Source organism: Carassius carassius, chromosome 5, assembly GCF_963082965.1.
Source record: "Carassius carassius chromosome 5, fCarCar2.1, whole genome shotgun sequence".
NCBI lineage: Eukaryota > Metazoa > Chordata > Actinopteri > Cypriniformes > Cyprinidae > Carassius > Carassius carassius.
This window is the reverse complement of record NC_081759.1, coordinates 32,541,246-32,554,360: the sequence shown is the minus strand read 5'-3', so window position 1 is coordinate 32,554,360 and position 13,115 is coordinate 32,541,246. Positions and strand designations below refer to the sequence as shown.

Genomic DNA, 13,115 nt, shown 5'->3' with positions numbered 1-13,115 from the left:
GTCAAATGAAAAACCAACTTAACTGCACTAAAAGCTTTCAGGGTTTGTTAGTAAACATAACAACACCACTTACATTTTCATGTATAGGGTGTAGTCAGGTAAAATGGGCCTTTTTTTGGTAAATTACTTATAATACCATCAAATAAGCTATGCATAAGATTATATTATTATTATATATTTTTTTATAAATTAGCATGGGTCTCTTAAATATTTATATATAAGTATAACTGTTTTCAAATTATGAGAGTTAGAGTATCAGCAGGTACCTTCTTGAGATACAGCACAACATTCAGGTAAAATGGGCCAATATAAAAAGAAACCAACACAGGCAATTTAGGCTGAAATCATTTTATTCCAAAACATTAAACTGACACTATTGTGCCATAGCAAAACAGTAAAATTCTGAAATATTTTTACTATTTAATATCTATTCCAGTCTTTTGAATGGTAGAGTGTATAATGTTACAAAAGCTTTTTATTTCATATAAATGCTGATCTTTGGATCTTTCTATTCATCAAAGAATCCTGAATAAATGTACTCAACTGAATTTAAAAAAAAAAGTTTCTTGAACAGCAAATCAGAAATTGATATTTGATCACAGGAATATATTACTTTTAAAATATAAATAGAAAACAGTTATTTTAAATAGCAAAAATATTTCACATTTAAAAAATTTAAAATCTCACTGTTCAAAAACTTTTGACTGGTGTTTGTATTTTTTTAAGACTAGATTTTATATGCATATCTCGGCCTATAAACCTTTTCTCAGTCTCAATTTCTGTGTATTAATTAGTGTGTGTATGCAGCCCATTTTAGCTGAAAATTGTGGCCCATTTTAGCTTAACCAGACATATCTACCTAAAATTCCTTTTTTCACATAAACCGAAGATTCTTTTTTTAAATAAAACTTTTTTATTTGAAAGAGCATGTCAAAAAATTGTTCATTAACCTTTGCTTTGTTGTTAAGGATATTTCTACTGTAATTGCTTCAGTACCCTTATTGGTGATGAATTAAATTGACTATGTCAGGCTCACTTACCTAACAATTTCTCTGACAAGCTTAATGTAACACTCTGCCCTGCCTGGCTTAAGAAACTCAGACTAATCAAAATTGTTGTTACATGTCAACAAGTGTTGAAGCAACAATGGAAGATCAGTTATTGTGAATGAATATAAAAATTTTAAGAGATATGACGCTACAACCTTATTTGGCCCATTTTACCTGATAGCCCATTTTAGCTGACTTCACCCTAGTTAACACAAAAATTATAAATTAAAAAAGTGACGCTTTAGAAAGTGTGTCAGAAATCGTACCATTCTGAGCGAGTTCTTCTTTTTCATTCATAAACTTTCATGTGTTTGATTCATTCATATTTGTTCATGGTATGGTGCATTAAGCCTGCTTAACTCCTGCAGTTTACACACAAACACTTTCACCCCAGAATGTTTATTTAAGCAACATAAAAAACTTATTGTCAAAATAAATGACTTATTTTTCCTGCCAATATTGTGTCATGCCCATGGACTGTGTTTCCCATCCTAGTTCTTCCCTCATGTCTGAGTGTGAAATTGATTTTCAGGTATAAAATTTCCTTGATTGCCCATTTAAGCCCTGTGTTTTCTGAGTCTGAGTTCTGAGGCATGCTATCTGAACGTTGATCCCTGTTCCTACATGTGTGTCCTTTGTTCATATTTGGTTATTATAGACTGTTCATGGTGAATTCTCCTATGTCTCCTTCGCTCCTCCCTCCGATGCAGTAGGCAACAATGTGACAGAAGACAGCACCTAAACAGGGAGCGGCGCCCCTTCTCCCTGTGTTTTTGTTTTCTTTTTTGAAAGTGGTTTTTTTTCTGCTTTCTCTGTTGTTAAGCCCGCCGGCCACTCCGTTGTCAAATACGCCGGCCGCTCTGACGTCTGGCCCATGGAGGGCTTTCAGCTCCTGAGTTTAGCCCAGAGAGGACTCCAGTCCCAGAGTTTTGCCCAGTGAGGGCTCCTGTCCCTGATTTTAGCCCAGTGAGGGCTCCCTGTCCCCAAATTTAGCCCAGAATGGGCTACAGCTCCTCAGTTTAGCCTAGAGGGGACTCCAGTCCCAAAGTTTCCAAGTGAGGGCTCCTGTCCCAGAGTATAGCCCAGGGAGAGCTCCAGTCCCTGAGTTTAACCTAGTGTCAGCTCCAGCCCCTAAGCCCGCTCCAGTTTTGGCTCCAGCCCTTGAACCTGCTCCTGCCCCTGAGCCCTCTCCAGTGTCAACTCTCGCCCCTGAGCCGTCTCCAGGGTCTGCTCTAGCCCCTGAGCCCTCTCCAGGGTCTGTTCTAGCCCCTGAGTCCGCTCCAGTGTCAACTCTCGCCCCTGAGCCTTCTCCAGGGTCTGCTCTAGCCCCTGAGTCCGCTCCACTGTCAACTCTCGCCCCTGATCCCTCTCCAGGGTCTGCTCTAGCCCCTGATTCTGCTCCAGTGTCGCATCTTGCCCCTGAGCCCTCTCCAGTGTCTGCTCTAGCCACTGATTCCACTCCAGTGTTGGCTCCAGCTCCTGAGTCCGCTCCTGAATGGGCTCCAATTCCCATGTCCAGCCCAAGGAGGGTTCCTGCTTTCACAGCCCTAGGAGGGCTCCTGTTCCCATTTTCAGCCCAGAGAAGGCTCCTGCTCTTTTGTCGGGACCATGGAGGGCCTCGGATACAGATATTCTACCCAAAGATTTTTTGGGGGGTGGGGGGGGGATGTACTTATAGGTCAGGCCGATTGCCGAGTGCCTCCTGGACTGTCTGCTCCGCCATGGCCTCCTGAGTTCCCTGCTCCACCATGGCTCCCTGAACTGCCTGATCCACCATGGGTCCCGGAACGGAACGCCCACTTCAATCCCCATTCCTACGTGTTAGCTCAGTAGGCAACAATGTGAGATATATTTGTCATATGTAATAAGATTTTCTTTCTCACTTTCTTACCAATAAGATTTGAGCATCCAGTTGTAGAAACACCCATTACAAACAACAGAACAACAAAAATGCATTTTTTTATTTCTGTTCTTTATAATGTTATAGTGTTAACTTTTTTTTTTGTTCAGCAGCAAAAACACAAGACTATATTCACTAAAAGATTTGATCACACTTATTTAATGAGAGGCCAGTATGCATAACAACTTTAAAAGTTTATTGAAATATGAAGAAGCCATGGATGAATAATGTTGCTTTATGATGTCTATTGGATATACATGTTGAGATACTATTCCGTATAATATTAACTGATAGGAAAAAAATATTTAAGCCTTTAGAACATTTATATTGTTTGGACATAGAATCATTATTAAAAAGTTATTTGATTCTTCCAGAACCTGTAAAAACTGAGACAACAGCTGACAAATGGCATTCAGCATAAAAGAGCATAAAAAATGTCTGTCCTTCACTTCAGATTCTTCATGGCATACATTTCATGTAGTGTTCATTTTAATTGGCAGATCTTGACTGATGTTCCTACCCCAAACCCAGGATAGAGGGGCTCAGTAAATGTGGTCTCAAAACGATACAGACGTGTCATGGTCTCACCAATACTATAGAAGGCTAGCACCCCCGCTGAGTGGTCCAGAAAGACCCCTATTCTCGAAGAGTGAGGGCCGCTAACAGCCTTGTCTACCCTGTTATGCCAGGCTGAGTACCCTGTGTCAGAGCAGAGGAGGCTCCAGGACTTATCATTGTAGCCTAGCAAGCACAGGGAGCCTTTACCCTTACGGTTTATGCCCCGATAGGCCACTCCGATCGAGAATTCCCCACTCCAATCAATTTCCCAGTAGAAGCGGCCACCTGACAGAGCTTCACGACACAGCACCTGGGCAAAGCTATCAAAGCGATCTTGGTTGTCAGAGTATGGCTGCGGGTCTTTGGTTCTAGTCACCTTTCTATTTCCTTCAGATAAGTACAGCTCCTTATGAGCCGTGTGTGGGTCTAGTCTCAGCTGACAGTAGTCTGGAAACACAAAAGGTAAAAGTTACTTTTAACACATCTTTATATACCTGTATACCTTTAAATTCTTATACAAATAAGCTGATGAATACAGCTGACAACTATGATCAGTCAAGTTATAAATGCCAGTCAATTTAGGCATCACAAGGCATCAAAAATGAAAAATAAAGATAATATATAATTCAATTATTAGTGTTTTTAAGATTCATTTTAGGTGTTAAATCTAAAAATGGAGAAAATGAGCATGAGCGATAAATGTCCAGTATATTTTTTAAAAATCTACCGATGACCAATATTGGAGTGTTTAAATATCAGGACTTCTAAATACTTACATTTCAGAAATTCAGATCTGCTCCTGGGTTCTGCAGGAGGTGCACTGTCCACTGTATGAACTTCTTTAACTTAACACAGGAAGGAATTAAATGTAAATTTTTAAATATATTCAAATAGATACCATTCATTTACTTTTTAATGATATTTTACAATATTACTATTGTTCATTTTGATCAAAGAAATGCAGCTTTGTTGATAATAAGAGAAATTTTATACAGACCGCAAACTTTTAAACAGTTGTTAGTTTTGTCTTGTATGTTTTTTACATATTGCAATTTTTAGACTACGTTTATACAGTTTCTTAATTTGCACCATCCACATTTGATCAGTGTAAATGAATATACAGTGTAAGTAAATTTGTGTTACCTCTGGTAGTTTTCTCTTTGGTACGATTCTCCACAGTGTATACTGGTACTTCATTCACTGTTATAAAAAGCACACATCAGGAAAACTTTATTTACAATACATATTTTAAACAAGAAATGCTAGATTTGTTCCAGCAGATCTAAGTAAGGCACTAAATCCTGTTGTTTCAAATTATATTAATATAACTAAATCCAATGAGAATAACTCTTTTGTTTATCATCTGAACTTTGCTCAGTGAATTAGAAATGAAGTGGAGGAACTCTAAGCTCCGTTTAGACTCTACATGCAATCACATGACTTCCTTGCTAACTTGAGAATGTACTGTAAAGTGCACTCGGTACTAAAATTCTTGACGTTTCTCAGAGATAAAGACTGATCTGTTTAATTGTTGGTTATTACATTAGGACTTCAAATTATATTACAGCTGGCCCTGAAATTATACAGTACATTTTGATATACTGTAACAAATGTGCACAATGTGGTTCTTTAGAGAGAAACTAACTGTCCACTTTACTGTCCAAGTTCATTTAAAATAGAGGGCAGTGTGTTCAGAACAGCAAGCCAGGGCAAATTCCCCCGACAACTATGCCTGTATCTGATGTACGGTGCGTTGTGTGCTCTGACCTGATTTTGAGATCTTTCGCAGTTCGTCTCTGCCCAGCTCCTCTAGCCTCTCTTTGATCTCAGCCACAGCTTTCCTGGCTGCACTGAAGGAGAAGTCTGGGTTCAGAGACACTCTGGGCATGAAGCCGTCATCAGTCGGAGTGCAAAGATAATTGAAGTTCTGTTTAAAAAGAGAGAAATCTCAATGCATAAAATGTAAAGTATAATATTGCAAGCCTCGATTACTAAAGGGTAACTCTGTGAATCTAAATGTCTTTTAAACTTTCATGTGATAAGGAGAATCTTACAGCAGTTTTTTTTTTGTTTTGATGCCAAAAAGTTTAAAAATCCATTTTGATGCCTTGTGTGGGACCCCCTTCCTAATGTATAATATAGTATATAAGGTCCCTTTTTTTATCTCCAATTTGTTTACAGACCCCCTTGAATTGTCTTAGTCCACCTGGGGTTCACACTCACAGATTCTATTTTGAAAACTCCTGTGCTAAAGTACCTGTAAGAAGTGGATGTGATCATCAGTGCTGTAAAGCTGTTTAAGTCCAGTCTCTTTCTTCTTCAGTTCATCTATCTCCTGCTCCAGTCGCTCCATCAGCCCCTCCGCCTGACTGAATGCAGCCCTCTCATTGATGTTGATCAGTTTGGTGACCTCTGACCTCATCCTCTCAATGGAGCTGATCATCTCATCAAACATCTTCTTGCTTTCAGCCATTGCCCTTTGTGCAGAGCTCTGCGGTAAAAATGAGTCAAATTTTAGAGTGTCAGTTCATTGTACATTCATTCAGTAGGAAACTGTTTGTGTCTCTTCGTTTTAGTGCTTCACTTTTGCAAGAATAACTCCTGGATAAGCTTTACAACTGCAGTTAACCAAAAAAAAAACATGTATCAGCATGTATCTAGAAGACTGGCATTGGATTATCTCTTAACGAACAAAAGAACAATTATGGCCACTTTCAAGGACTGTTTGCATTCCCAGACTGAAACATTTGCACACTGATTTAACAGATAAAAGTTATTGTGCCATTTCACCTTTGCCCAGATAAAGCAGTGTATTCGGTTGTTCTTATTTGGTCTAATATATTTTGGTGTGACTTTAATATGAGCAGTGATGATAAAATTAACTGTTACAAATTACAGTTGAATCTAAAACATACTTTGAGAGAATCCACCGCTGTCTTCAGTTCCTCCAGTTCTTTGGTCCTCTGCTGGCATTTTTGTTTGATCTCTGCCTGGGACACTCCAAGAAGTTTCTGTCCATGAAATAATAAAACATACCTTAGTCTCTATTGACAGATTAATTTAGAATTTAAACATTTTTTGTTACTGATTGCTAAATTTGATAATTCAGTGGATGTACAGCTATATGACACTTCCTCTCTTGTCACAGATCTTCATGTATGTTAATTCTATGTTATGCTTTTACCTAGAAATTGAAGAACCTCCTTCACATGGATGCCTTTATTGTTGAAAAGAGAGGGGAATGTTAATCACGCCAGGAATGAAAACTAGCTGGGTCTGTTCACCAGAGAGACATTTCAAGGTGCACACGCTCGATTCTTTAGGGTTAGAGAAGGGGGGCTTCAGAGCAACCCCTTGCAAAGCTCACCGAACCATTCTTCAAGATAAGCTTGAAGGAATGTGGAGAATCTGGGGAGGGGATGAATAAAATGTCTGTGTGTGTTTGTGTGTGTAGTGTTTGTGCCATTGGACATGAGGGCTTAAATCTGGGATTCCCTACATTTAACCGAACAAACAAACCATTTGCAATTAGTGCCTGCGATAAGTATTAGATTACAGATATAATTACTGTATATAAACAGCACCCGTGACAGTTCAGTCAAAACAATAAGAAAAAAAACATAAACTGCTGTGCTTCCTGTTATTAAAGGGGTCATCAGAGGCAAAATTCATTTTTGATGTTGTTTGAACATAAATGTGTGTTGGAAGTGTGTTTAAACATCCATCCTATTATGGTAAAAGTCCACCACTGTTTTTTTTTTATTGACAAGGCCATCTTTCATTCGACCCTGCGTCTTTGTTCGCGCGAATCGCTCATGATCCAGCTTCATCTACAGAAGAAGTGAGTATACATGTTTTTTGTATAAATCTTTACAAATCGCCTTTCCTAAAATGTGCTAGTAAGCGAATTTTGTGGCTAAAGTAAACAGTACTGCTCGTCACCCAAAAGAAGAGAGGGGCGGGGTCAGCAGAGCTCATTAGCATTTAAAGCAACATGGACTAGAATCGCTGCTAAAAACACAGCTCATTTTGACAGGGTAAAAAAAGGTGTTTTTTACACTATCACTGAAAAATTTTAACCAAAGTATGTCATAGACTTTTAATTAAGACCCTAAAGTATTATATCAACTTAAATCAAATGGGCATCTGATGACCCCTTTAAGCTTGTTCAGTACTGATGAATTGAAGGAAAAGCTTTGAAATCTTAAACCTTTGAAGGTCTTCCTTCTATTCAGAGCTCCAGAGTATGGATCAGTAAACATCTGACCAGTATCTATAAATAGTTTTGGTGAGATGTTTGTTATAACTGTCCTAATAGTTGTTTCATACAGTGACTTGAGCCATTTTTCATGTGAAGTTTGAAGAGGTGGTTGTTAACATTTCTTTCAGCTATACACATCTGCTGAGTTTTATGATGACTTTGGGTCAAGGTACAAAAAGCAGTGTGCTAGTTTTCTCACTCGTAGTACGGGGGGAGGTTGAGGATGGTCCTTAAGCTCCCTCCTGATTTTCTTAAGTTCACATTCCTTGCCTCTCCCTACACCAGAATCCAGACCTGCCCTGTTTCTCATCTCCTGTTGCTCATAACAGTTTTTTTTATTTTCTCTCACAAAAACAAATCTTCCCAGAAAGTGGCCAGTTCAGGACAGTGATTAAATCAAGTAACCTCTGAGTTGTCCATTGTAAGGGAACACACCCTTTTTGTGACTCCTATAGTTTGGGAGTTGTAATGGAAAACTATATCTGGATGAAAGTTTCACTAACCTCACAACCTTTCTATCTGTTTAATCATCATCTCCTCCCTTTCTTTTCCATATTTCCTCATCAGTTTTTATGTAATGATCTGGACCAGCGTGTTTGTGATAACACAGAACCGGTTATACAGTGTATCTTCATGGCTTCTTGGCAGCTTATTTTGAAGAAAACCTCTCTTATACATTTCTTGTTAAGTAATATAATCATATTCATAAAAAAATTCAACTTGTAACCCCACAGCCACTCCTAGTAAAGTTAACTCAAGCATTGCGTTTTTCTTACCTGTTTTTCACCCCTTTCTGCTTCGGCTGAGGCTATGTCGTGCCCCTTATGCTCGCTGACAGTACAGAGAGCGCAAATACACATCTGGTCGGTACGACAGAACAACTCCAGGCTCTTCTGGTGCTGAGGGCAGATCTTACGGTCCAGGTTCCCCAGCTCATCCACCAGTTTGTGCCTCTTGAAGGTGGCAGACTCATAGTGGGGCTTCAGGTGCTTTTCGCAGTAAGAGGCGAGGCAGTTGAGGCAGGACTTGACAGCCTTGAGCTTTTTTCCAGCGCAGAAGTCACAAGGAACATCGCTAGGGCCAGCATAGCTTCCATTCGTTGGAGGTGTTAAGTCCAAACCGGTCTTCTTGATCTTCTCTGCAACTTTGGTGAGAGTGGCGTTTGGCCTCAGCACAGGTCTCTGGGTGAACGTGATCCGGCACTGGGGACAGATGTAGATGCCAGTGTAATCAGCCTCGTTCCAGTAGCCACTGATACAGTCCATGCAGAAGCTGTGACCACACGGGATCGCCACGGGGTCCCTCAGGAACTCCGTACATAGAGGGCAGCTGAAGTCGTCTGGAGACATTTGCTCAGTCATATTTTCTCACCTTATTCAATAACCAAGCGTCTGAAATGTTTCCAATAGAGAGAAAAAGAGTAAAACGCTGCCTGGCTGGTTTTTTACTACAGACAGCTTTGGGTTTCTGAATTCCACAGGTTATTAATTAAAGGAAGCAAAACCCTCCTCTTTGTACTGAGGGAGTGTGTTGGCGAGAGACAGGAAGGGAGGAAGACAGACAGAGAGAGAGAGAGGTTAGAGCACTACCCAGGTCTGATAAACAGGTTGAGCCAGGAGTCTTGAGAGAGAGAGGGGGGGGGGGGGTGGTGAGGGAGGGGCCAGGAGTGGAGTGAAAGACATTAAAGAAAAAGGTACAGTTGAGAATGAATGAGCAGGGCCATCAAGGATGAAACTTAACATGAAAAGCTCTGTTTCACACACATAAACTGCTTATCCATTAGCTGAAGGACATTTCCATCAGTTACTTTAAAACCCCAGTCAGTTAATAATTGGCCTTTCTTGTTTGGCTTTGATATGTTGCAAAGCTTGTTTTTTCATGCTTGCTTACCATCTTGCTTTTATTCTTTAAACATTATTGGGTTCAATGCTTACTGTAGCTGAGTTTAGTTAACTAATGATTCTTTTGATATTACAATTTTTAGATTTAATATTACAATATTTCTTTTAGACATTTCCTTCTGTAGCACATCTATTTGGTGTATATTATATGACATATTAAGTTCTTACTGTAAAATGTATTGCATTGAAACTGCCTTTTTTACCATACCAGGGCATGTGGTACTCCACTCACTGCATTAAACAAACAATAGTAACAGTTACTGTGTGAGGTGAGTTGATCTGAATGTATGAACTAAGGCCAGTTGAACTGGATTGGGTGCTGCAGACTTGAAAATATGTCATCAGTTTGTTTTTCGATGGGTGCGGCAGAAAAAAAAGAACGAACAGTATTTCTTTTTTTGGCATATTTCAAACGTGTAGAATTTACAAATTTCAAATTTTCTGAATATAGTTTGTACACTGTTATTACTTTGGCATTGTCTTGTCATACTACTAGATTTATTTGCATTGTTAATTGTTACTAACAATACAAGCAACCTTGTATGTCCCAGAAGCAATACAAATAGTTCCAGTACATTAAATATGAAGACACAAAATTAAAAGTTATGTAATTAACTGCAATTAAAATTCATATAAAACTTTGATGATTTAAAAGGATAGTTAACCCAAAAATTAAAATTCTGTCATCATTGACTCACACTTATGTTGTTTCAAACCGGACAGACTTCTGTGTTCTGTGAAACAAAAAAGTAGACATTTTGAATAATGTTGGTAACCAATAAGAGTTTTGGTGACCTTTGACTTGTATGTTGACATTTTTCAAAACACTTTTTTAAAAATGTTTTACTATTTTTGGCAAACGATACCTTTAAACTTACCCATTTTAGGGATACTGGACATTTTGTCAGAAGTTTTTAAACATATCTGTAAAATTTTCTTTGTTTTCCTTTAGTAGGGTTTGATTGAAGATGGTTGAAGACCCCCACCCAACACAACCTAATGATTTACACCTTGGTCTCAAGTGCTGTATACATTAAGAGTCTCAGAGTTAGTTTCACCTATTTTTCTACTAAATATCCTGTGAATGTGTAGAGGGCAGGGCATGAGTGAACTTCAGCTAAGTCTTCGTAGGATGTGAAATGCCATGTGACTTCTGTCACCACCTGCAGACTCACCTGCAGTACTGATGTTATGCAACCAGCAACGTATTAGCTCATGCCAGAGAGGTTCCTTCTGTGACTGTGAAGCTTTTTCTGACTTTTTTTCCTGGAAGTGTTTTGGGTTTTGTGGGAGAAATTAAACTTGTGGTTGAAAGCAAAACCCATGAAATGTGGCTAATTTATTTTTAATTATTGACATATTGTTGTGTATTTCTGCTATAGCCATTGGTCCACCCAGAGCCCAGATGACACCACACTGAAAGAAACCAACACCTATTACAAGTTCATTGGTTACAAGTCCTGCCATCAGAACCAGGCACAAATCTTGCATCACTTCATAAATAGTTTCACCTCTCTCCTTAAATGGTCTGCTCTCTGATAAACTAGTTTATCTTCCCCTTTTTCCCAGAGTTGAATAGATTCCAGAAGTTACACTGCAAGGTATAGGCTGTGATTACTCATTGACTCAAAAAGCTGTCATGCTAGTTTAGGCCCCTTATTGAAGATATGATTTAAGTTTTTGCCGTTTTCTCCAGCTGCAGCATGAAGTAATGATTTTAAAATGAAGGAACAGGCCTATTCATGGACTGTCGGCCCTCATATTCTTCTCATGGTCTTCTTAGTTCTTAGAGAGGAAATGTTGTAAACCGTACAAAATAAATCATTTCCTTTAACACAACCTTTATTGTTCTCCACACCCTCATGCTGACCCGGCCGAGTTCACACTGGTTCACAAGGGAGCTTTTTCTAATTGGAGGAGCTGCATACTTGACTAAGCCTGCCAGAGGTTTCGTGTTTCCTTGTGTATATTAAGGGTCAAAGGACAAGTCTCATTAAACTACCTGATTGAGGGGTGTGTGGCCATTGGAGGGTGACAGAGTAAGTCCAGAGAGTGCGTGTTCATAGGTGCATGTTGTTATTGTAAAAACCAAGGGGTTGCCTCTGTCCCTCTGATTGGTCAGTGCATGGAGTGCGTGGAAACAAGGTATTTACTAGCGCTTCCTATGAACAATGGTCACCTTTGTGAGTCTTGGTGGCTGAAAGGCAGAGTGAACTGCATGTTTGTGTGTGTGTGGGGGGGGGGGGATTGTTTGGCTATTCACCTGGCTTATTGCCAAATAAAATTAAACAAACTGTGCAGAACGAAATTCTCAAAGAGCACAAAGGAAGACCAGCACTCAAAGGAAAGCATGCAGAGAGCTTCAATACCATTTAAATGCATTAAAAGCAATATTAATTTAGCTTATGTCAGCTCACTTAATAATTTAGAAGTTTAACTTGACTCGAAGGAATGTCTGGATAAATGAATGTATATTAGCACATGATAACTAAAATGATGTCTAAAGCCGAAATATTGCTTTTCTTCTTTTGCTTGCTGTAAAATTCTTATCACTATGCTAATGTACTCAAGTTTTGTGAAATAGTCTGAGTAGGCTGAATGTACAGCTCTTTATCAACAAATGAAAGACAAAAGATAAATTGTCAGTCACTCTATTATTGCGATACACTTACATCTACGTGTTTCTTTAAAAATGTGTCACTGTGGCATGACAGGCAGTTTCTGATAGAAAGATCAGGAAAGACCAGATCATAAATACTCTACATGCAGTACAGTACACACTGATAACACTACATACCATTTACCTTAGTAGTAGTAGTCTCAGCCTCAAACGTCATGCCCACGGACCACTGGATAAACATCTGATGCATATGGGACACAAAAGTGGAAACACTTCAGGAGTGTCGAAGTCATTGGATTGGTTGAATTATACAGGATTTCTGGGAGACGTGTGTGTCGCGTTCTTTAACGGTCCACCTGGAAACATAACTGCTATGGCACCAAACCCCCTCACGAAAGAAGAAAGTCATAGTGTTTACAACTGTGATGACGAGCGTTTATCAGGATCAGCTAAACACTAGAGTTTCAAAAGTATGTGAAATATTTAAAGTTCGCGACATAGAATCTTTCAAATATGTCAGAGAGTTTTACACACTGGTCTGTTATTGTGGCGACATTTCCACACCCCGAAACGTGACACTGAATGAAATGAACTGTGATTGGTTGTTTGACATGTCTGTCAAATGGCCTCATGAATTCCAGTTAAAAAAGCTGCCATGAATTCCAGATCTTCAGCCATCAGTCTGAAGGTCTGGCTACATGAGACCATTTAGGGTTTTGTTGGCACCTTTAGAACTATGACTTAACACCACAATATGGCCACTGACACAGATGATCCAGAGTCAGACACATCATTAGATTGGCTGCATACTCTCATGCACTGACAG

General features: G+C 39.2%; 1 protein-coding gene across 1 annotated transcript; it reads right to left on the bottom strand.

Annotated features, from left to right (window-relative positions):
- Positions 1 to 3,253: 3,253 nt before the first annotated feature.
- LOC132141316 (tripartite motif-containing protein 16-like) lies at positions 3,254 to 9,349 on the bottom strand. The gene is made up of 7 exons (XM_059550721.1): positions 8,545 to 9,349; positions 6,423 to 6,518; positions 5,765 to 5,998; positions 5,275 to 5,434; positions 4,651 to 4,707; positions 4,284 to 4,352; positions 3,254 to 3,954 (listed from the first exon to the last, which is right to left on the bottom strand). The coding sequence occupies exons 1-7, from the start codon at positions 9,127 to 9,129 to the stop codon at positions 3,434 to 3,436; spliced, it is 1,722 nt and encodes a 573-aa protein (XP_059406704.1). The 5' UTR covers positions 9,130 to 9,349; the 3' UTR covers positions 3,254 to 3,433.
- Positions 9,350 to 13,115: the final 3,766 nt, after the last annotated feature.

What these genes read in the sequence shown, in the direction of transcription:
- LOC132141316 (XM_059550721.1), bottom strand. Translation starts at nt 9,129, where the DNA reads ATGACTGAGCAAATGTCTCCAGACGACTTCAGCTGCCCTCTATGTACG. An exon ending in CAAAGAGAAAACTACCAGAG is followed by an intron (nt 4,353 to 4,650) that starts GTAACACAAATT and finishes TCCTGTGTTAAG; the next exon opens with TTAAAGAAGTTCATACAGTG. An exon ending in CAGATCTGAATTTCTGAAAT is followed by an intron (nt 3,955 to 4,283) that starts GTAAGTATTTAG and finishes TTGTGTTTCCAG; the next exon opens with ACTACTGTCAGCTGAGACTA.